Source organism: Nicotiana tabacum, chromosome 10 (assembly GCF_000715075.1).
Source record: "Nicotiana tabacum cultivar K326 chromosome 10, ASM71507v2, whole genome shotgun sequence".
Lineage (NCBI taxonomy): Eukaryota > Viridiplantae > Streptophyta > Magnoliopsida > Solanales > Solanaceae > Nicotiana > Nicotiana tabacum.
Genome location: NC_134089.1, coordinates 65,933,865 through 65,960,488, shown reverse-complemented (window position 1 = coordinate 65,960,488; position 26,624 = coordinate 65,933,865). Strand labels below are relative to the sequence as shown.

Below are 26,624 nucleotides of genomic sequence, written 5' to 3'. Positions count from 1 at the left end.
CGTGACTCACTCTCGTCACTCAGTACTCACTCTCAACACTCAGGCTAATTAATATCTCATAATAATAGAAATCATAGTAACCGCTGCGGCCTGCAGTCCGATCCATAATTTATAGTCGACAACGCTCACTAGGGGTATACAGACTCCAGAGGGGCTCCTACAGCCCAAGCGCCATATCGCTACGGCGCGCACCCCAATCCAATATATATATATATATATATCGTTGCGACATGCAGCCCGATACAGCCCAAGCGTCATATCGCTGCAGCACGCAGCCCGATCCATATAATATCCTCACCATTAGGTTCTCAACCTCTCTCAGGCATTAATCTTACAGCCTCTCGGCCACAACAATAGAAATTAGGGAACTCAGCCCAAACAGTCCTTACAATTAGAAGTGGAGTGATAAAACCAGTTTTAAACATTTAAACAGGTAAAACATGACTAAGGATATGCTTTCAACAAATAAAGTGAGGAAAAACAGTGAAAATCCCCTTAAGGGTCTCAACAGGTCGGCACAAGGCCTCAAACATGGCATATAGCCCATAATACAGTATAAATGACTAAAGTACAGAATAATATAAGATTCCAAATCAAATATGCGGCTTAATAGTCGCTACGGGGCGGACCAAGTCACAATCCCTACCGGTGCACGCCCACACGCTCGTCACCTAACATGTGCATCACCGCATTTATCAAAACAAGTCAAATACCGGGGTTTTGTACCCTCAGTTCCAGATTTACAAGGGTTACTTACCTCAAACTGGTGAAAATACTACTCCGCGACGCCTTTTCCCCTGAATCGAAAACAATCAAATAATACCAAAAATACCGAAATTGGCCAAATCCGACCCCCAGGCCCACGTCTCGAAACTCGATAAAAATCACATCAACGGAATCCCTATCCTCCCATGAGTCCATACATACCGAGAACACTGAAATCGGAGTCCAAATGACCCCTCAAATTCTCATTTTAAAGTTTCTTAATCTCAAGCCCTAATTCCTCAATTTTAGGCTTAGATTCTATTATTTATTTGGTAGATTTCACAATAGAATCGAGTTTTAAGTCCAAGAATCTTACCTCCAAGTGATTCCCCTTGAATCCCTCTTCAATATTCTTCAAAAGCTCCAAAAACGACCAACAATGGAAGAAATAAACTCCACATTCGCGGACAAGATGACTATTTAAACCTTTTGCCCGGGCCTAAATTCCTTTATCGCGATCGCGGGACATGCTTCGCGATCGCGAAGCACAAATTCTCAGCTCCCAAAATTAACCCTATGCGAATGCGTAACATCCCACGCGAACGCGATGCTCAGGCATCTAACACTACGCAATCGCGTACTGACTACCGCGTTCACAATGAATAATCTCAAGCCAAGACCCCTGGCCCACTTAACTCTACGTGAACGCGACCCACTCCACGCATTCTCAATCAACAATGCCTTCACCTTATGCGATCGCATCCCCAGCTTCGCGAACGCACTGAGCAAACTGGACTGGCCCCACAACAGCTCTACGCAATCGCGAGACCCCCTACGCGATCGGGAAGAATAAAAACTCTACAATAGCTGAACTCCAAAATCTGCAACTCTCCAAGGCATGAAATGGTCCGATTGACCATCCGAAACTCACTCGAGGCCCCCGGGACCTAGACCAAAGGCACCAACATATCTCAAAACCTTATTCAAACTTGTACCAATCTTCAAAACACCTTAAACAACATCAAATCAACCAAATCACATCGGATTCAAGCCAAAATTTCTAAAATCTTCGGAATTTCGCTTTTGATCAAAAACCCAACCAAACCATGTCTGAATGACCTGAAATTTTGCACACATATCCCAAATGACACAACGGAACTATTGTAACTCTTAGAATTTCATTCCGACCCCTATATTAAAATTTCACCTATCAACCAGAAATCGCCAAAAATTCGATTTAGTCAATTCAAGCCTAAATCTACTCCGAACCTCCAAAACTCATTCCGATCACGCTCCTAATTCCAAATCACCTCCCGAAGCTAACCAAACCCTCAAAACTCACATCCGAGCCCTCTAACACATAAGTCAACATCCGGTTGACTTTTCCAACTTAACCTTTCTCAAAAGAGACTAAGTATCTCAAACCTTACCAAAAGCATTCTGAATTCGATCCGACCAACCCGATACCCCATAACATGGATAAAAAAGGCATAAAGAAGCAAAAATGGGGAAAACGGAGCGGTAATTCATGAGACGACTAGCTGGGTCGTCAAATCCTCCCCAACTTAAACAAACGTTCGTCCTCGAACGAGTTAAGAAATATATCTAAAGCCTCAAACACGAGAGGATATCTGCTCTGCATCTCCGGTTTGGTCTCCCAGGTAGCCTCCTCCACAGGCTGACCTCTCCACTGCACTTTCACTGAATCTATATCCTTTGACCTCAACTTTCGAATCTGACAACCCAAAATAGCTACTGGCTCCACATCATAAGTCAAATCACCATCCAACTGAACCGTGCTAAAATCCAAAACATAAGACGGATCCCTAATATACTTTCAGAGCATAGAAACATGAAACACCGGATGCACACTCGATAAGCTGGGTGGCAAAGCAAGCTCATAAGCCACCTCCCCAGTACTCTGAAACACCTCAAAAGGCCCAATGAACCGAGGACTCAATTTCTCTTTCTTCCCAAATCTCATAACACCCTTAATGGGTGAAACCTTCAACAGAACCTTCTCGCCAACCATGTAGGACACATCTCGAACTTTCCTATTAGCATAGCTCTTCTGTCTCGACTACACTGTACGAAGCCTCTCCTGAATCACCTTCACCTTTTCTAAAGCATCCTGCACCAAGTCTGTCTTTGATAGCCTAGCCTCACCGGACTCGAACCAACCAACTGGAGATCTACATCGCCTCCCATACAAAGCCTCATATGGAGCCATCTGAATACTCGACTGGTAGCTGTTGTTATAAGCAAACTCCGCAAGCGATAGAAACTGATCCCATGACCCTCCAAAATCAATGACACAAGCACGCAACATGTCCTCTAATATCTGAATAGTGCGCTCGGACTGCTCGTCCATCTAAGGGTGAAAAGTTGTGCTCAACTCAACCTGAGTACCCAACTCTCGCTGCACAAACCTCCAAAACTGCGAAGTAAACTGAGTGCACCTATCTGAAATGATGGAAATTGGGACACCATGCAATCGAATGATCTCCCGGATATAGATCTCTGCCAACCGCTCTGAAGAATAAGTAGTACACACAAGAATAAAGTGCGCGAACTTGGTCAGCCGATTCACAATCACCCAAATAGCATCGAACTTTCTCAAAGTTCGTGGAAGTCCAACAACAAAGTACATGGTGATCCTCTCCCACTTCCACTCGGGAATATCCATCTGCTGAAGCAAGCCACCCGGTCTCTGATGCTCATATTTCTCCTGCTAACAATTGAGACACCGAGCTACAAATCCCACAATGTCTTTCTTCATTCTTCTCCACCAATAATGTTGCCTCAAATCCTGATATATCTTCGCGGCACCCAGATGAATGGAATACCGAGAGCTATGGGCCTCCTCCAGAATCAACCCCAGAAGCCCATCTATATTGGGCACGCAAATCCGGCCCTGCATCGTCAACACCCTATCATCACCTATAGTCACATCCCTGGCATCATCATGCTGAACTCTATCCTTAAGGACAAGCAAATGCGGATCATCATACTAGCGCTCTCTGATGCGATCATATAAGGAAGACCAAGAAACCACACAAGCCAATACCCGACTAGGCTCCGAAATATCCAACCTCATGAGCCGATTGTCCAAGGCCTGAACATCAATTGCAAGAGGTCTCTCCCCAACTAGAATGTACGCCAAACTCCCCATACTCACCACCTTCCTACTCAAGGCATCGGCCACCCCATTGGCCTTCCCCGGATGGTACAAGATAGTAATATCATAGTCCTTTAGCAGCTCCAACCATCTCCGCTGCCTCAAATTGAGATCCTTCTATTTGAACAATTGCTAGAGGCTACGATGATCAGTAAACACCTCATAAGACACACTATACAAATAATGTCTCCAAATCTTCAACGCGTGAACAATGGCAGCCAACTCCAAATCATGAACAGGGTAGTTCTTCTCATGGGGCTTCAACTGACAAAAAGCATAAGCAATAACTCTACCCTCCTGCATCAACATACACCCAATACCAACTCTCGAAGCATCACGATACACGATATATGAAACTGAAGCTAATAGCAAAACTAACACTGGAGCTGTGGTCAAAGCTGTCTTGAGCTTTTGAAAGCTCTCCTCACACTCGTCCGACCATACAAATGAAGTACCCTTCTAAGTCAACTTGGTCAAGGGCGATGCAATAAATGAGAATCCCTGAACAAACCGATGATAATAGCCTGCCAAACCAAGAAAGCTGTGAATCTCTGCGGCTGAGGATGGTCTGGACCAACTCTGAACCGTCTCTATCTTCTTCGGATTAACCTGAATACCCTTGATGGACACCACATGCCCTAACAAAGCCACTAAACTGAGCCAAAACTCATATTTGGAGAATTTTGCATAAAGATTCTCCTCCCTCAATCTCTGCAACACAACTCTCAAATGCTCCGCGTGCTCCTCCTGACTACGCGAATACACCAGAATATCATCAATGAAGACTACGACAAATGAATCGAGATAAGGTCGAAACACGCTGTTCATCAAATACATGAATGTTGCTGGGGCATTGGTCTGCCCAAAAGACATCACCAAGAACTCATAATGACCATATCGGGTCCTAAAAGTTGTCTTAAGAATATCCGAGTCCCTCTTCAACTGGTGATAACTTGAACTGAGATCAATCTTGGAGAACACTCTCACTCCCTGAAGCTGGTCGAATAAATCATCAATGCAAGGCAAGGGATACTTGTTCTTAATTGTTACTTTGTTCAATTACCTATAATCAATGCACATCCTTATAGTGACATCCTTATTCTTCACAAATAGAACTGGCGCACCCCAAGGTGACACACTAGACTGAATGGACCCCTTATCGAGGAGTTCCTAAAGCTGTTATTTTAATTCCTTCAACTCCGCTGGTGCCATACGATACGGCAAAATAGAAATGGGCTGAGTGACCGGCACCAGGTCAATACCAAAATCAATATCCCTGTCTGGTGGCATGCCCGACAAGTTTGTAGGAAACACATCGAAAAAATCCCTCACAACCGGAACAAAATCAATAGTGGGAGACTCAGCTCCGATATCCCTCATAAAGGCTAGATACGAAAGACATCCCTTCCCAATCATACGCTGGGCCTTCATAAATAAGATCACTCTACTGGGAATATAATCAGTCAAACCTCGCCACTCAATCCATGGCACACCCGGTATAGCCAATATGACTATCTTGGCATGACAGCCCAGAATAGCACGACATGGAGATAACCCGTCCATGCCTAAAATGATATCGAAATCCGCCATACATAATAATAAAAGATTCACTCGGGTCTCCAGACCCCCAATAGTCATAACACACGACCGGTACACACGGTCTACAATAACAGTATCGCCCACTAGAGTAGATACATGAATAGGTGAAACAAGAGACTCACGGGGTGTATCCAGATAATGGGCAAAGTATGATGACACATAAGAAAAGTTGGAACCGGGATCAAATAATACAGAGGCATCTCTGTTGCAGACTAAAACGATACCTGAAATTATGGCATCTGAAGTAGCAGCATCTGATCTACCCGGAAGAGCATAGAAATGTGCCTGACCACCACCTGATCGACCTCCCCCTCTAGGGCGACCCCTAGCTGACTGACCCCCACCCCTAGTTGGCTGGGTGGGTGGTGAAGTAACTGGAGCAGAAGTTGAGGGCTGAACCCTCTGCTGAGAGTGACCATCATGAAGATGAGGACACTGCCTCCTCATATGCCCAAACTCTCCACACTCATAACAAATCCCCGGTGCTGGAGATGGGGACTGAAGGAATGACCAGTAGAAGAACCTGGCATAGAAGAACCGTGCACTGATGGAGCGCTGGACGAACACTGGGCTGGAAGGGCACTAAGTGATGAGTGTCCTTGATGAGAACTATGAGAACCATGACCCGATGATGCCCCACGATAAATGGGCGGCCTCTGCCCTGCTGGAACTGGCCCCTCGAAGGAGCACCACTAAAGCTACCAGATCCACGAGGCCTATTGGCCTCCCTCTACTCTCGCTCCTGGCGGCGAACCAACTCAATCTCACGGGTGATGTCAACAACCTCCTCGAAAGTAGCACTTGTCACCCTCTCCCTAGTCATGAGAATATAAAGATGATATGTGAGACCATCAACAAACCTCATAATCCTCTCTCGATCTATGGTAACCAACCAAATCGCATGACGGGCTAACTCGGAGAACCGTATCTAATACTGCATCATAGTCATCTCTCCCTAACGCAACTGCTCAAACTGCCTATGTAGCTCCTCTCGGCAAGACTAGCACATACTTCTAGAGAAAGAGAATAGAGAACTGCTGCCAGGTAAGGGGTATTGCAGCAATAGGCCTACGCCTCTCATACGCCTCCCACCAAGTGAAGGCATCCCCAGAAAACTGAAAGGTGGTAAAAGCTACACCACTGGTCTCTAGAATCCCCGCTGTACGAAGCATCATCTGGAACTTATCCAAGATCCCCTAGACATCCTCGCCCTCTGCACCGTTAAAAGTCAGAGGCTTGAGTCTACCAAACCTCTCTAGTCGATGGTGCTCATCGTCCGGCATAACTGGTACCACAAACTCCTGAGCTGGTGCAACCGACTGGGCTGGAGGTACCCCCGGTGTCTGGAGTCCCTACATAGCCTGCTCAGGTGTGCGAGCAACAGGAGTCTGGGTGCCTCCCCCGGCCTGAGAAGTAGATGCGATCGTAGTAACTGAAACCGCCTGAGCCAAACCGGTACACAATGATAAGATCTGAGCTAAAGCCTCCTAAAGGCCTTGAATCACAATGGGCACAGCTGGTGCCTAAGCTGGTGTTGTTGTAGCGTCCACAACTGGGACCTGATCCTGAGCTGGGGCAGCTGGTGGATCTGCAGGTGCTACCCTAGCTGCTCTGCCCCTACCACGGCCTCGACCGCGCCCTTGGCCTCTAGTGGCCCCAGTTGGTGGTACTGGTGGTCGTCCATCCTGCACGGTAGCACGTGTCCTCACCATCTGTGAGAGAATGGAGTAACAGAAGTTTAGTATTTGGATCAACAGATTTACACGACAAGAATTTCAAGAATATGAAAATTTTCCTAAAGGTCCTGCACCCTCTCGAGGATAAATACAGACGTCTCCATACCAATCCGCGAGACTATATTAAACCGTCTCACGACTCGCAAGACTTATGTAATCTATGCTCTGATATCAACTTGTCACGACCCCAAATACCCGGTCGTGATGGCGCCTATCACATTACTAGGCAAGCCAACCCAAACCATTAACTACAACGAATTCCTTTTATAAAACCATTTTCTAATGCATATTTAAATACCAATTTCCATAATAAGTTTTTAAAAACAACAAAATATAAGCGGAAGTCAAATAAACATGAACTATACAACCCCAAATATCTGGCGTCACGGGTTTAGAGCCTCTACTACATAACTAACTATCTGATACAACATAAGTCTAGAAAATGCAGAAAAGAACAAGATAAGAAGGAGAAAACAGGGCTGCAGATGCCATGTAGCTACCTTGAAATCTCCGGCAACCTCTGGATCAGCTGAGGACCCTCACTCTGCCACTCGGGAACCTGGATCTGCACACAAGGTGCAGGGAGTAACGTGAGTACGCCAACTCAGTAAGTAACTAAAGTAAATAAGGTCTGAAAGAAGAGACGAGGAGTTAAAAATTATATAACTGAATAAAACAACAGGATAGCAAATCCATTTCACAGTTTAAAACCAGTTTTGTCGTAAAATCATCAATTTCAGTTTAAACACTTGAAATCATATACTTAGCAATTTCTCCAACAGAGGCTATTTTTAAAAGAATAGTAAAATCAGTGAAAATATCATAACTAGGCCCCTCGGGCAAGGTATCACTCAAAATGTGGCCTCTCGGGCAGCCTCTCAGTCACTCGTGACTCACTCTCGTCACTCAGTACTCACTCTCAGCACACATGCTCATTAATATCTTATAATAATAGAAATCATAGTAACTGCTACAGTGTGCAGCCCGGTCCATAATTTATAGTCAACTATGCTCAATGGGGTGTACAGACTCCGGAGGGGCTCCTACAGCCCAAGCGTCATATCGCTGCGGCGCGTAGCCCGATCCAATATATATATATATATATATATCACTGCGGCGTGCAGCCCGATCCATAATATTTACATATAATATCCTCACTATTAGGTTCTCAACCTCCCTCAGTAATTTCACAGCCTCTCGGGCACAATAATAGAAATTAGGGAACTCAGCCCAAACAGTCTTCACAATTAAAAGTGGAGTAATAAAACTAGTTTTAAACATTTAAACAGGTAAAATATGACTGAGGATATGCTTTCAACAAATAAAGTGAGGAAAAATAGTAAAAATTCCCCTAAGGGTCTCAACAAGTCGGCACAAGGCCCCAAACATGACATAAAGCCCATAATACAGTATAAATGACTAAAGTACGGAATAACATAAGATTCCAAATCAAATACGCGGCTTAATAGTCACTACGGGACTGACCAAGTCATAATCTCTACTGGTGCACGCCCACATGCTCGTCACCTAGCATGTGCGTCACTGCATTTATCAAAACAAGTCAAATACCAGGGTTTTGTACCCTCGATTCCAGATTTACAATGGTTACTTACCTCAACCCGGTGAAAATGCTACTATGCGGTGCCTTTTGCCCTCGAATTAGCCTCCACTCGCGTCGAATCTATTCAAGATCAAAATCACGGCGTCAAAATATGCTAAGGGAACGAAGCCCAAGCGAAAACAATCAAATAATACCAAAAATCCCGTCCAAACCCAACCCCCGGCCCATGTCTCGAAACTCGATAAAAATTACATTAACGGAATTCTTATCCTCCCACGAGTCCATACATACCAAGAACACTGAAATCGGAGTTCAAATGACCCCTCAAATTCTCATTTTAAAGTCTCTTAATCTCGAGCCCTAGTTCCTCAATTTTAGGCTTAGATTCTATGATTTATTAGGTAGATTTCACAATAAAATCTAGTTTTAAATCCAAAAATCTTACTCCAAGTGATTTCCCTTGAATCCCTCTTCAATCCCTTTCAAAAAGCTCCAAAAACGACCAACAATGGAAGAAATAAACTCCACATTCGCGGACAAGACGACTATTTAAACCTTCTGCCCAGGCCTAAATTCCTTCATCGCGATCGCGGGACATGCTTCGCGATCGCGAAGCACAAATTCTCAGCTCCCAAAATTAACCCTATGCGAACGCGTAACATCCCATGCGAACGTGATGCTCAGGCATCTAACACTACGCGATCGCATACTGGCTATAAGACCCCTGGTCCACTTAACTCTACACGAACGCGACCCCCTCCACGCGTTCGCGATCAACAATACCTTCACCTTATGCGATCGCATCCCCAGCTTCGCGAACGGACTGAGCAAACTGAAATGCCCCCAAAAGAGCTCTACGTGATCGCGAGACCCCCTACGCGATCGCAAAGAGTAAAAATTCTACAACAGCTGAACTCCAAAATCTGCAACTATCAAAGGCATGAAATGGTCCGATTGACCATCCGAAACTCACCCGAGGCCCCCGGGACCTCAACCAAAGGCACCAACATATCCCAAAACCTTATTCAAACTTGTATCAATCTTCAAAACACCTTAAACAACATCAAATCAACCAAATCACATCGGATTCAAGCCAAACTTTCTAAAATCTTCCGAATTCCGCTTTTGATCAAAAACCCAACCAAACCACGTCCGAATGACCTAAAATTTTGCAAACACATCCAAAATGACACAGCAGAACTACTGCAACTCTCGAAATTCCATTCCGACCCCTATATCAAAATCTCACCTATCAACCGAAAATCGCCAAAAATCCGATTTCGCCAATTCAAGCCTAAATCTACTCAGAACCTCCAAAACTCATTTCGATCATACTCTTAAGTCCCAAATCACCTCCCAAAGCTAACCAAACTATCGGAACTCACATATTATCCCTCTAACACATAAGTCAACATCTGGTTGATATTTTCAACTTAACCTTCCTTAAAAGAGACTAAGTGTCTCAAACCTTACCAAAATCATTCTGAATTCGATCCGACCAACCCCATACCCTATAACATGGATAAACAAGGCATAAAGTAGCAGAAATGGGGAAAACAGAGCGGTAATTCATAAGACAACTGGCCGGGTTGTCACACAGTCGAATACAATAATCTGTCCAGCTGTAATCCCATGTTTCACACCATGAATACAGTCAAATACACTAGAATACAATAATATGTCTAGCTGTAATCCCATGTTTCTCGCCATGAATACAATTGAATACACTCGAATACAATAACTGATTAGCTGGACTTTCCTGATTCACGCCTATTTTTGCTATTGTATTCATGAATACAATAGCTTAAATACATGCAATACATCTTATAATAACGGAAAACGTATCTACAATCCGTAATATAGCAAATGGTATCTATAGATAGATAATTACCACTAAAAGATAGTGCTTTATGAAAATTTCTCAAGAAAGTACTATTTCATGGGCATTATATTCAGCTATACCCGAGCCATCAAAATGTTAATCCAATAAGGTGAGATCAAAACGTAAACCCATAATTTCAGCATGCCTAGCATTGACACAACCTCAAAAATTCAACAAGCTGTAGGTACAAATTGACCTTTTGAATCATGCACCATCCCATGCTCCACTGCGACCCGAGTAAGGACGATAGTTATATCTATACTAGTGAAATTGCTCGTGCCATGCGCGATCAGAAAAGAAAATCTAAATACTATATTAAATAATTATATTTCTTACTTATTATAAGAGAAACTAAGACTTATTCCTCCAGAACTAAATGATTCTTCCAGCTTTCAAAGAGTCCATATCTTATCTATCGAGGGCTTTGAAATTAAAACCAAATATCATCATTTCATCAAAATAGTCACTGACTCTTTTACGGTACGATTTCAAATTAACCTATCTAACTTTCAAATAATATCACCCTCCTTTGATCCCCTTCCCTTAATATGATGATCTATTGACAAAGCATTCATAAATATTCTAAACATCTGGCTAGTCTTTTTGCATTATCTTGGGCAAAAGTTGCCTGCAACTTGCATCATATTTATATGACTGAAACCTTAAGGAATTGTGGCACCACAAAAAAAAGGAGAACAAGCTTGTATACATATAAGCTATATCTGGCTCAACATCAACTTGTCATTTCCCTTGAAGATTACTTAAGTTCAATTTTTTTTCCCAAAAGAGAACTCTACACTCTCCCCATCTGAAAACATAATGTTATGGACAAAGTGAGATGTCGGCATTTGCAATGCCACTTTTGTAGTAAGAAATGTATCTATCTGATAAATTTTTTAAGAGTCAACACTTCCTTTCCTCCTATAACAGTGGAGTTAAAAGCACTTTCAAATGCTTGTCTTCATCTGTTAGCCATTGCTTTTTTTCTTATGATAATTATCATCAATTACCAACGGTTGTTTTGACATAGCTTTTCAATTGTGCACTATCATGTCCTGAAAAAGGATATTGAGATGCATCCCCAATCTTATGCAACTACCTAATCCTCTTGTTCCGTGATCCTCTCTTAATTACCTCCGACGACTATGAGACAGTGAAGAAAACAAAATAAGAGAGAAAAAGAAAGAAAACAGAAACTTAAAAATAGATATTTAAAAATTAAACACCAATCATACATGAAGTTCAACAGTACCATGAGTTTCTTCTCTGCTGGAGCTTCCTCAGTGATAGTTGATAATTATACCTTTATAAGGGTCTTTGTCACAATAATATTCCATTCATCACAAATAAATAAACTTCATACGAAGAAAGATGAAAATGGCGAAGCATTAAAATTGTTGAAGAGCTCAACTATGGAGTCAAACGAGAGCATGCACAGAAGTAGTTAGAGAGAAGAGAATGGAAGCTCCAAACTGATTCCATTAGATGACCAATAAGAAATGAAATATGTGCAGTGTTTATAACTAACTAACTGCTACTTATATAACTAACTACAGAATTTTCTTAACTTAACTACAGCTTATTGACAGCTGTATACCCACACCTAGAGTTCTTTACACTCCTCCTCAAGCTGACAGATGAAAACATGTTCTTCATTCCCAGCTTGCTCACAAAGTAATCATGTTGTGGACTACACAGGCTCTTTGTCAGCACATCTGCAAGTTGTTCTTTGGTTCCAATATGTCGTGTTTCAACCAAACCTTCCTGAATTTTCTCCATCCTAAAATGACAGTCTATGTCAATGTGTTTTGTCCTCTCATGAAAGATGGGATGAGCTGCAATTTGAATAGCAGCTTTGCTATCACAGAAAAGTGGTACTGGAGCCTCAACCTCAATACTAAGCTCTGTCACGCCCCCTTTTTTTCTCGTGAAATCGCGTTTATGACATTTTAGTTGGGACAACTCTTTCCTTTTGGGAAAGGGGGTTTGCATTTTTGAAGAGTCGTCATTTAACGATTTAAGATGCGTTAGGGCACCTATAGGGTTCATTAATAACTATGTTTGGTAGCCAGATATAGGGTAAGGGCTTGAAATTATCCTAAGGGGAAGGTGTTAGGCATCCCTCAGGATCCACTAGTGTGGTTCCTGGCCAAACAGTTTTTGTGAATTTGTACAATTAGCAAATAAATAAGTATGACTCAAATAGTAGGGGATTTAAGTTTAAGAACATAGATGTTTGGAAAGCGGTTAATGAAAGCAAGATTTTGAAAAGAATTACAATATAAGCATATTCGGGAATGTAAAGGGGGTGTCCTAGGTTTGTTTATAATATGGATCACATCAATGCAATACCCGGTATGACAGTCCTCAAAGAGGGGCTGCACGTGGTACTAACACACCGGTCATGTCACGACCCAAACTAGAGGGCCATGACTAGCACCCGACCATACTTGCCGAGCACCAACGTACATTTTATCTAACCTTCTTTATTATATTTTAGGGCTGACAAAATCAATATAAATGGTAGACATAGATCATGGACAACAAACAATAAAATATGATGGCATGAACATACATAACATAGGATGACCAGACAATCAAGAAACTATATATAAGGTATAAGCTACCACGCTACCATGAAAGACTATACAACAAAAATCAGCCGACAAGGCATACCAAACTATACACGAGTCGACACCTGTCTATGAGCCTCTAAATGAACATAAGTGCTGCAACATAGCCGGAATAGGGCCCCGACATACCCATAATGTCTATAACAAAAATGCATACCAAGACTACGGCAAGTCCGGAGAAGGGATCTCGCCAATCACCGCTGAACTGGACAGCCTACTGTGGTGAGGGAACTGCACCTGCCTGTCTATCAGGACCTGCAGCACGACATGCAGCGTCCACAAATAAAAGAACGTCAGTACGAATAAAGTATTGAGTATGTAAGGCAGGGAACCATAAGTATGAACAGTAATGTAAGTAGGGATAGAGAATATACAACTTGTAACATATGCGTACCTCTGAGGGATACTAACATGAAATGCATAATACATATGTATATATACATAAACTTTTAAACATATGCCTCTGTGGGCATCATTATCATCATATCGTACCCGGTCGTAATAGGCTCGGTAAAAAAAAGTACCCGGCCATCATAAGGCTCGGTAGTATCATACCCGGCCACGTGGAGCTCGATAAATCCTAACTGATCAGTGGTTGCATAATAGGTGCCGTACCCGGCCGACTATAGCGCGGATCGGTAGAGTAAAATATATACATATATATAATTCATGCTCGACTCATAGAATCACGTTCTAAACCTTTCGGAGTGACGTAAGGTCGGTATCCTCTGTACACGTTATTAGGACTAACTCTTCACTATGAACCTTATAAGAATCAGGAAGTACCAACAATATTGATAACATAAGAATAAGAGAAGCAACATTAACATCAATCGTTCCATAAGAGGGAAAACAATGTAAGTACTGCTAGCTTCTAAGAGTAGAGTATCTTGGAAGCTCGTTCATTACATTATGTACAATCGGAGTCGTGCAAAAGAAGGAAAGGGATAGCCTCACATACCTTGTATATACTGCCCCAATCTCAAGCTATGCAATTGTCAAAACTCCTTAGTCTACAATAAAAGAAACGATACTATCGTTATCATTTAAGCGTCATAACTATTATGTATCGACCACAACCTATTTTACGATGAAACGGACAATACCTTCCCTATATATAGGACTCCACACAATTCAAAGAAATCACCAAACAGCCCAAACAACATCAATAATAATCATATTGAGCCTCCCAAAACAGTCCACGCACAACCTAATCACTTCATACATATGACGGCCACCGTAGTCGTATCAAATGACCAGGAAATGTTACGAAGAACTACTAGCCCACAACCCTACATCTATATGATGCTTCTCCAAACCCTTCCTCCTCCAAAACTCCATAAAACAGTAGTAAAACACGCAGCCCAACAACAACACAAAATAGTCCATAAAACAGTCCGCTACAAGTGAATAACTCGAACTCACGGCTTCCGATCACCGTCCCGTGAGTTCTTACATGTATAGAACGAATTTCCATGAATTCACAGCAGAAAAAATGTATGAAATAGAGCATTAAACTTACCTTACTTGTTGGATAACTCATCCCTTCCCTTGGTTCATCAAACTCCAAGTTTTACCCCCAATTAGAACTTGAAAGAGAGGGAAATTGATTAGGGTTTGTGTGGGATTTTTGGGGAGGAGTTGTTGGGGTTCAATTTGGTTTTGAAGGCCTGAAATATGGGTGAAATAACTGAGTTGATAATCCCTTAAAAGTCCCCTCTTGGCCGACTTTGGGGCTTTTAATTTTGTCCTCTCATTTTGGCAAGTAGGTGATGCACCTACTTGTCACCTACCAATCTGCGCATGCTCGCGAAAATATGAATATCTCTATACTCCAAGATCGTATTAACAAACAGTTTAATGTGTTGGAAACTAGACTCATAGATCTTTAATTTGATAGGTAGATCACCCCTTAATTTCTTGTAAATGGATAGAAAAGCTTAGTAACATTTGACCTAATGTTTAAGTAAAATTATGAACCTAAGTTGCGGCAACTTTTGTCGACTTTTGTTTCATAACTCGTTTGACTTCAAGACTTATGATACAGATATTATATGATTCAAATACCTTAAAACATGACCTCTTGAGTATATTAAGCACCTCTAGGTTTACCCAAAAATACGGCTCACAACATCCTTGATTCGTTTAACTTCTAATACTTGTTAACCACCCTTATACACCTTTGTATCATTTAAGACCAATAGAATTAACTTCTTATCATCTTAAAGATAATCTCTTTATAGATTTACGTCGACTACCAGCATGAACTAACGTACGTGAATATGGGTTGTAACACCTCCCCCCCCTTAGGAACATTCGTCCTCGAATGTAAGGGTTTATGGGGAGTCCAAATCATCCTAGATTCCAATGGAAATTTTCGGTCAATTTCCCCCTATAAAATGGTCACTAGCAAAGCTTGCAAGTAGTTAAGCCCAATGTATGGCCTCACAGTGCTACACAAAGCATTATGGATATGTACATTATCTGCATATCACCATTTTGTATTAAAGAAGAGTATTGTCAAGTTATTGCTTACCTCATAGAGCTGTTTCACCTTCTAATGTATCCTGTGTTCCACCAGCATCCTTGTTATCTTCATTCTGAAATAGGTAAGGGTAATTAGACTTCATTTTCTCTTCTGCTTCCCATGTCATTTCTTCTATATTCTTGTTCCTCCACAATACTTTGACGGAAGCTACATCTTTCGTTCTCAGCTTGCGGACTTGTCGATCTACTATAGCCAATAGCACTTCTTCATATGATAGATCCTCTATAACTTGTACATCTTTGATAGGGACGACTCGAGAAGGGTCTCCAATACATTTCCTCAACATAGATACATGGAATACCAGGTGGACAACTTCCAATTCGGATGACAATTCTAACTCATAAGCAACCTGTCCAATTCATCGAAGAATTTTGTAGGGTCCGATATACCTTGGACTCAGCTTACCTTTCTTCCCAAATGTATAACACCCTTTATTGGTGAGATCCTCAGGAAACCCCAATCACCAACCTCAAACTCCAGATCACGACGTCAGACATCAGAATAAGACTTTTGCCTGCTTTGTGTCGTCCTCAATCGCTCCTGTATCACTTTCACCTTCTAAATGGCTTGGTGAATCAAATCTGGCCCATATAATTCTGTTTTACCGGCTTCAAACCATCCAACTGGTGATCTACATTTCCTCCCGTATAGTGCCTCGTATGGGGCCATTTTAATACTGGAATGGTAGCTATTATTGTAGGCGAATTCTATGAGTGGAAGATGGTCATCCCAATTCCCCTTAAAATCTAGAACATATGGTCGTAGCATATCTTCTAGTGTCTGAATGGTACGTTCAGCCTGCCCGTTAGTCTACGGATGAAATGCAGTGCTGAGATTCACTTGTGGCTTAAGGAAAAGGGCAATCTTGTTTGCTTGGAAATAGGGCATACAGTACAATTGTGATCTTTCACATGTAAGTTTTTCAAAGTACTAATGCTTCTCAAGACCTTTAGAGGTGGATGTCCAAGCCTCCTATGCCACAAAGATATGCTATCACAAGATGTATTCTCACCCTCAATTTTATTCTTAGTACTGGAACTAAAGATGTTATCTACACATGAACTATTTACATATGAAGCAAGCAGGCTACGTTTACTGGCAAAATCAGAATTGAATCATCCTTGTGAACTAGCTTTCAGTATTTAGAAGCCCTGATCCTCCTTACCAACCCCTATCACCTTCCCACTGAAGAGTTCATGAAACAAGCAGAAATTAGGAAAGAATGCTGCTAGATATTTTAACTCTTTTGTGATCCTAGAGACTGATAACAGATTATACTTGAAGTCTGAAATATATAGAACATTAAAAAGAGTTCTATCTCGAAAAATGTGTGTATCACTAGTTTTCCTAATGGTTACTTGTTCTCCAGTAGGTAGGTGCACTCTGTTTATTTCCAAACCTGTCAACTCCTTGAATTTACTTAGCAACCCCAAGTAGTGTACCATGTGATTAGTAGCCCCTGTATCAACTATCCAGTTATTATCAACAGATTAGACATAAAGGTTGTGATAATACCTGCAGGTCCTACTTTAGATGTGTTGGCTACAGATTCAACTTTATTTCCTTGATTTAACATTTACAAAATTTGAGAGTATTGTTCTGGAGTGAAGAATTGAGCATGTGATGATAAATGTGTAGATGGGGAGTTCCCAGCAGTCTGAGAACTGGACTGAGACAGATTCTGCTGCATATCAGGTACTGAAGGTGTTGAACTAGTATTGATCACATTGTTGGCATTATTGTTAGGTCCTCCTCCTTTCTTTTTACACTTGAAATCAGTTGGATAATCATTTAGCTTATAGCAATTATCCTTTGTGTGACCTTTAAATTTGCAGTATTCACAGAAAAGGGAGCCTTCCCATAGTTGTTTCTAGGCCTATAACCACCTCCACTTGCTTCTCTGTTGCTTAAGAGTGCAACAAGTTCTCCAATCTCAGTTCTAACACTACTACATTCCCCCCACCTATTTTCCTTTGGATCTTAAAATTAACAATCATAACATAAGCTTGGTTTATGTTTGGCGGTGGTCTAATCATGAGAACTTGATTCTTAGCATTCTCTTATGACTCATTTAAACCAGATAGAAATTGGTACAGTTTTTGCACTTGGTAATATTCAGCATGTTGCTTGGACTCAGGGCATCTACAAGAGGGTGGAGGATCCAGAGTTTCATATTCATCCCACAGTTCACATAGTCTCGGAAGATATACAGATACTGAAGACACTCCATGAACAAGTGTGGAAATTTTCTGATGCAAATAGCAGGCTCTAAATGCATTTACTTTGTCACACCTCTCTCTTAAGTCTACCCACACCTTATATGCATTAGAAGCATATATCAATGTGCTAATTAGACTTGGAAAAACTGTATTCAGTATCCATGCTAACAAAATTGCATTACATTTATCCCACAACTCATGTAGACTAACATCATACATCTCCTTTCTACAGATTCCTAACACAAATCCTAATTTATTTTTACCGTGTAGAACAATTTTCATAGATCTACTCCAAATCGAGTAATTTTCAGAACCTTGAAATTGAATTCAAATGAGAACAAAACCTTGAGTGTATGAAGGATGAATATATAGTGGATGATTGTGATGAACAAGCTCGAGATTCTGAATGTTGTGCGATTGAGAAGCTGGTGTACTTGAGGTTTCAGCAGACGGTACTTCTTCATTAATTGGCATCGTTGCGAAGCAAATCAGTAGAAACACTTCCTTATCTATTCACTAATCACAATAGAGCACTAGATTGTACTCGTAATTTCTCAAAAAGAACAAAGATGTTCGTTGAGTTCTAGCCAGATACAGAAAAGTCCTAATTTTGGAACTTTTGCACTTACCTGAGAAATTGACTCAACAACTGCTGCTTAATTAACACTCGTCTACTGCTTGCTGAGGTGAGGGATCTAGCTCATAGATCTGATACCATGTTGAAGAGCTCAGCTATGGAATCAGATGAGAACATGCACAGATGTAGTTAGAGAGAAGAGAAGAGAAGCTCCAAACTGATTCCATTAGATGATCAGTAAGAAATGAAATCTATAAAATATCCAACTAACTAACAACTACTTATACAACTAACAACCTACCTATCTTAACTTAATTATAGCTGTTAATTACAGCTCATTGACAGTTGTACACCCATACAATTTCCTTTTAATTCATTATTTATTATGGAGAGAGCTCATCACATGGAAAAAAAAAGAGTTGGAGGTTGTAACAGTTCAGGTAAAGAAATAAAACTGTAACGGTTGAAATGTTGGTTTTCCTTTTTGTATATTTTGGAGATGCAAAGGCTTAATTATTCGAATTTAATAATGGATTATTCTATTGAATTGAGTGAGAAAAAAATCAAAAAAATGACAAAATAGATAAATACATTTCCTTGTCTATGAGATGTGCCACGTCATCTCTCAATGTCCCTACTTTATATAATAATATCACCCTCCTTTAATCCCCTTCCATTCATCTATGTGAAGTCCTTGGATAAACCTGCAAAAGAAAATGAAACAAGTGAGAACATAACAACACGAAAGCGACCCACATATTGCTCACTCGGGAAAAGAATCTCACAATGAGAACGGGCCTCCCACCGGCCCTTCGAAAGCTCGCGCCATGAGCTCTCAGAATATGATCTTTGCAACACGATGCCCTTGACCCACTCCTTGAGACAAGGGACTGCATTCGGGAACCCAACAATAGTTGCACCATCGCAAAGCACCGATAAGAAGGAAGGGAAAAAAGAGTAAAATAAAATTTTGAATACAAAATTTTACTTACGTGATATATTTAATTTCTCGGGGAACGACATGTGCTCAGCTGGGATCAAGTCCGAGGTCCTCACTCGCATAAAACTGCCTAGCCAGCCTCGATCCCGATCCTCATCAATACTCAAGAAAAGGGCATTGCTAGCCCGATGCTCGAGCTTGATCAGTCCCCCCGAAAGAGTTGGGGACTGTATAGACGCATGAGGTGGTCGACGGTGAATGTCCATCCATCGATCTTGCTCACGAAGAATCGAAAAAGGATCACGATCCTCCAGAATTAAGGGTTAATTTGACCGAGGCATACCTCGTATCTTTTGCAGAAGCCGATGATGACCGGATCCAGTGAGCCCAAAGGGATAAGTGTAAACAGTTAAGTATCCCTCGACGTGGGTGGTGATGTCTTCATTGGGTCCGAGAACCACCACGTACTTGTCAATCCAATTGCAATCCTTTTTACCATAGGGAGGACCTCTTCAATGATCGAGTATATATATCCGAGACCTCCTCACATCAGCCTTGTACGGGGGAAGGTTTTTCAGCCTTGAAATCGGCGATAACCGAACATCCTCCAGGGATGAACAATTTCAATGGAGGTTCCTGTACTGGTTCCTCGACAGCAGTACGCAAAACGGTCTCATCGGCAGTCGGTCGCGAGGCAGAAGGAGTTTCTTTTTGGGGAACGGGTTTTGAAGTCTTCGCTATTTCTTTGAAAATGGAGGAAAATGAGGAAAAAAAGAAGTTAAAGGAGTACGCTTGATGGTTTGGAATGGGGATGAACATAAGTTTTTGTAAAAAATCTCAAATAACCTGGATATAGGTGCCAGAGAATATTAAGATCTCTAAGGTACGAAGACAGAAGGTTTGGATGTAAAATTTGAATGAACAATGGAGGGGGTATTTATAATTTTTCAACGATGGTTCGCATCCAGGAGTGGCTGACCGGCAACTGACAAACATTTAATGCCATTAAGACTTGACTGACGAGATGTTTCATTTACTTTGTCTTTTTCTGTCGCGGGATATCGAAGTAAGAATCGGAAGCTCATGTCGTTTCTCGTCGTCTACTTTTCAAAAAATGAGGGGACTATCTGTATATGGTCGAAATCAAGCTCGCCTATGGCATAATAGGTCAGGCTGAGAACATGGCAATACAGATCGACCCCAAGTCTCACCGGGTTAGAATCCAGGGTCAGAATGCCCCACCTTCGGGAATATCGAGGCCGTGATCCTAGAATCGATCATATCCCCGAGCGAGCTCGAAGCAACATTGTTAGCATGGCCAACAGAAGACTGAATTATCCGTGACTGGTCAGATATTACAACCGGAATCTCGACACTTATCAATGAGGAACCGGCAATCAGCAAATCAAGAGATGTTTTTCTTTTATAAAATTGTACCTAAAATAGGACTCCTCTACTATATAAAGGGAGTCTGATAATTTATTTAACACATTATAACACGCATTCCAAAGCAATACATTATTTTTTCTCTTTAAGCTCTTATTCAATTGTATCTTGATACTGATCGAAGTGCATCTGGTTCGAGGGTGGCTAACCTTTCAAGACTGTAATTGTTCAATTCGTGTGGTTTGAATTTACTTTACCATTATTTATTTCAATTGCAACTTAATTTATCGTTTTGTGTCAAGTTAATCCGCATATCTTAAAACCACTTACAAAATTTAATTGTTATCCGATTTTGAGCTTAAATAAAAAAGACTAGCATAATTTCTAAACTCTCTTGCTAAGCAATGAGCAATTAGATTTATTAGCCTTCTAAAAGCACTCCAAGCTATGTAAAATCTTTATTTGAGGAGTTACAAGAAAGTACAATTTCATGGGCATCACATTTAATTATACCCGAACCATCAAAATGTTAATTCAATAAGGCGAGATGTAAACCCATAATTTCAGTATGTCTAGCATTGACACAACCTCGAAAATCCAAGAAGCTGTAGGTACAAATTGACCTTTTGAATCATGTACAACATCCCATGCTCCACTGCGGCCCGAGTAAGGAGAATAGTTATATCTATATTGTACTTCCATAGAGAGACATTCTAATACAATGCAAATCTTACTTAACGTTTTAAAAATAATGTATCAAAAATTAACCGAAATGTACAATATCAAAGAGATATCGAGATTATGTATGTGGTAAGCCTCTCGCTTTTTTTGGCTACTTCTATTTTACTGCTATATAGAAAAAGCAAATTGAGGAATGAGAATATTGATAACGTCCAAATAGATTCCTCAGAGTAAGTGTACACTGTCATGTGCAATATAATTAACCTAATTATTAGTCGGGATTGAATCTACAAAAAATAATATGAGGCTCTTGGACAAATAAGAGAATTATCATTTTTTATGTTAAGCCAAATACTAATAAGAGTTTCGGAAAAAAATAAACTAATGCGAAAATATAAACTAACATAAAAAATAAATAAAATTGTCAATGGCCACAAAAATAGATATAAGAGAAATCACTCTCAAGTAATGATCCAATGTATTTTACGATACAAATAAGTGCAAACTTATGCTAATTAGCCTCGAATAATAATACTATGTTAGCTTCTCTCGAAAACTAACAAGATTATCTAGTTAAATATTCCTAGAGCAATTAAGAGCATTAAGTACACTCCGAATATGACTACAAGTAGTTCGATTTTTTGTGATTATGAGTTGACTTGATTAGCAAGTACGGTTAGGTGTCATCACGACCTGAAGTTGAATTTTGGATTTTTATAGAAAAAATGTATAAAGAGACAAATAGAGATAGTTTTATGATATTTATATTTTGAACTAATTTAAAGTAAATAAATTAAATAATATAAAAAAGTTATATATATATATATTTAAATGTTGAAATAGTTTCAAGATTGAGGATAAAAGTGTAATTTTTATTAAATTTTTAGAATAAAAAAAATTTATATTTACCAATGATTACTAAAAGTCAATTGGTAAGCTAATGAAAGATCACATTATAGTATAATAATATCAAGTAATGAATAATGCAATAACTATAAGCAAATATTAAAAAATATATATATATAAAAAAATAAAAAATAAAAACAGATCACAATGTGAAAGTGAGAATTTGAGATGAAAAATAAAGTGGTAATCAGAATTTTGTTAAAATATATGATCTAATATGCTCGAACAAGACAGAACATAACGTGTAATATTCTTTAATATTGAAACAAAATATAAATACTAAATTCAAGAGGTTGGGTTGCTAAAAATATAAAAAAATGCAAACATTTTATTCAAATTTGAGCAATAGTTTCATGTTCATCTGCACAATTAATATCCAATAATTATCGATAATTTTTAATTTAAACTAATGGTTCAAATAAAACACAGATGGCACATTTGGTAACCAAACAACAATCTAATAGTAAGTAATAAACAAATAAGGGAATCCACACACCCTAACAAGATTAAGAGCTGACTTATGAACAGCTGTTGCCTTAATTAGTCATTTAGTCGTTACCCACTTATTCTTTCTCCAGTTCTCCATCATCTAAAATCCTCTTCCAGTTTCCATCTCTTTTAGTCCCTTTTTTCTATTTTTCCTAAATCAACCAACCATTCGAAAAGATGCTTTCAGTTGGTTATAAATACATAATTCTGTTGTTTCTTATTGTTGTTGTGATTGGATCTGAGTCAGACTTGTCAGGAAAAAGCTCACTTGATTCCTTACTTCAAGAATATGCTTTCAAGGCATTGAGATTTCCAGAAACTAAAACAGGTACTCCTTATAACGGATCTGTTCCTTCCAATTTGAGTGGGATTAGAATTTCTGCTTTGATGCTTAGAAGAGACAGCTTAAAATGGAGAGGTTATGGTTACTATAATGAATTTTTTATCCCAACTGTGGTCATTGAGGAGCCTTATGTAGAGGATCTTGTTCTGGTTTACCAAAACATTGGTGATTATTGGTCCTCATATTATTATTCTTTGCCTGGTTACACTTATCTAGCACCAGTTTTGGGAATCTTAGCTTATGATGCTTCTAATTTGTATGCCACAAATTTACCGGAATTGGATATTTTAGCGATGGATGATCCTATTACTATCAAGTTTCCTTATGTGCAGCCTGCCCCAGAGGGATCTTTGCCCAAATGTGTTTATTTCTACTCCAATAATTTGGTCGAATTTGGGGATGTTACAGATGGAAATATTTGTGAGACAAGAATACAAGGCCACTTTGCTATAGTTGTTGAGGTGTCTGTTGCTCCAAGTCCTTCTCCTGCTGCTGATGAAATTGCTCCAAGTTTTCCTCCTACTCCTCATGATGATAATAATGATCATCAAAAGAACAAATCTGAAATATGGATTATTTCATTGGTAGTATTTCTAGTTTTTGCTCTATTCGGAATATTGTTTGTTATTGTAAAACGGTTTGGATTATTAGAAAAAAGACAGAGGTTGTATGATTCAGCAGAAATTGTTGAGCCCTTGTTAGGGAACACTGAGGTGACATTGCCATTGGAAGCTCCAAGTAGACCATTGCTAGAGAACGACTACGTGCTTTAGATTATACAGAAACTCTGATCAACATCTCGTAGAGTCATGTGTCCTAGTACTCCTTTTTTGGTTTTGGTGTTTGGTTTCCCACATTGGGATTGGGGTATCCAAATCCTTTAATTAACTATGAAATTCACAGTAGTTACAACCCCACCACAATCTTCAAAACAACAATTTGTAGCTTACATTGCAAGGATTTTTTTTACATTATTCATGTAATTTAATGTATAATAACAAGTTAGTTACTCTATTTTCTAGTCCATCAAATTATGAGTTAAATTAGATTATCGCTTAATAAAACATGAATGCATATTTAACTATGTATTATATTTGTTCAACCAACATGACGCTGTGAAAGTTTCCGAAAGAAATAAAAAAGTTGTGACTCCCTCTGTTTTCATTTAGTTGTTATACTAGTTTTAGCGTATGCGTGCACGTGTGTCCCATATTAATAGTAATAAATTAATATAATATTACTTAAAAATAATATTAGTCATAAAAAAAATTATAGAAGAAATGCAAATCTTTAAAAATGATCAATGATGATCCTTTTTAGTTAACTAAATAAAGAAAAAGTCCATGGCTATATTGTTCGCAATAGTATCTCAGTCCTTTCATGACCGTTCTACTTTGAGGAAATTACTTGAAAGGACAAGTTTGAAATGAAATAATGTTATCTCTAGAAATTTTCTTATATTATTTTTATAAGCAAACGTAATGACTGAGAAAATATTCTTAGACCAACTATGAGAAGATATGAATATAGTTGGTTGATGTTTGTAATTAGAAAAAAGAAGAGAAAAGCTAAAAAGAAATTAAATATTGACGTTTTGTCCTTGAGTACTCTATTAAACTCAAAGGAGCACCAATAAGCCTAACATGTTCTCTCATTACATATTTTCTTCTTTCAACTCATCTATTTTAATAATCTCCAATAAAGCTCTTTTATAGTTTAGAACACTTTATAGAGAGCATTCTCGATACAACTATGAGAATGCCAATCCATTTCAAAATTTAGATAAAGAACTTAGTTGAATTAAAATAACGATTTTACAAATAATGCACTAAATTCACCTCATACTCATATTAAATTCTAAATTATAAAGAGAGATTTTATATTCGAAACAAGCAAATGGAATTGGAAAAGACAATATTTAAGGAAATAACAAACGCATAGATGTTCTAATTAAAACATTTTGAAGTTACAATATTGCTATTCCAGTAACTTAGCACTTGAGTATAAATGTTGTCATATGTTGTAAAACATAACCAACACATATATATCTAGTATTCATGCATCATTAAGCATAGCAGTAAAGTAAATCAATTCGGCTATCATCTCAAACTAAGAAACAAAATAAGTTATGGTCAATGAATATTATTCAGTAAAAGGTCAGGACGTAGAGATAAAGAAAAATTGAGAAAAATAAATTAACAAATAACAAAATATGAGTAGTTGTTAGATATCTTCAAGGAAAAATACTGAGTTGCTATATATGAGAAAAAGAGTTACAAGAAAATTATTTCATAGGAGATGTGTGGATCATTTGATCTTCATCAAATTTACGTTGAATTTTCACGCTTATTAGTCCTCATAATCTGCAATAACAAACATAAGAGGATCTCTCAGGATTTGATCGGTGGCGTCGAAGCGAATTCAAAGAATTTGTGGAAAGATACTCCTACCTCTTGTACTGCTAGCCTTAAAATTACAAAATTCATTCAACATAATTAATTATATATACAACCTTTAACTCAAGCAAACACCATGGCAGTCACGGAAGATATGCACATATACAAAAAAATAAATATCTATAGAACTTAGAAGAAGTACAACAAGAAGAAAATAACCTTTACGTTAAGAAAAAAAATAAAAAAAATAAAACAAAAGGACATCCCAAGCTTATAAGACCGAAGATTTTTGATGATTGAAGATCCAACAGAATGTGTCAACCTTTCCATGGGAACTGCTTTCTCTATTTGTACTTTTCAAGTGTTCAGTGAGTACTTTGCATGGCCTTTTATCATTTAAATTCTTCTTGAGGTTAGGAAGACAAAACAAATGTCCATTGAGTTTTTCAACATTAATAAATAAAATAACCGTCTCTATTCCTATTCCTAATGACTACAAACTCTTGATATTTGTTATTTATTAGAATGTAAATTTACATTCTTGTACAAATTGTTGGAATAATTTTTGAATTTAGGGGCAAAACCGCAATTCAACTTTTGATGGGTAAATTTGTAAATCAACTTTTAACTTAGGGTGTTTCCACTTTTAATATAATAATAATAATAATATATATATATAGATAGTATATAGTATAGCATAGTATAATATGATGATATATAGTAGAAATTTTCAATGTTTGACCAATCAGTGTGCATTACAGCAATATCTATTGGGCTTTTGCAGTTGCAAACAATTCGAAAATGTCTTACAGCAATATCTATTGGACTACTTCCATGTGACATGG

General features: G+C 39.1%; 1 protein-coding gene across 1 annotated transcript; it reads left to right on the top strand.

Moving 5' to 3' along the window:
• The first annotated feature begins 23,217 nt into the window (after window positions 1-23,217).
• LOC107824694 (uncharacterized) lies at window positions 23,218-24,156 on the top strand. The gene has a single exon (XM_016651490.2). The coding sequence runs from the start codon at window positions 23,218-23,220 to the stop codon at window positions 24,154-24,156; it is 939 nt and encodes a 312-aa protein (XP_016506976.2).
• The last annotated feature ends 2,468 nt before the right edge of the window (window positions 24,157-26,624 follow it).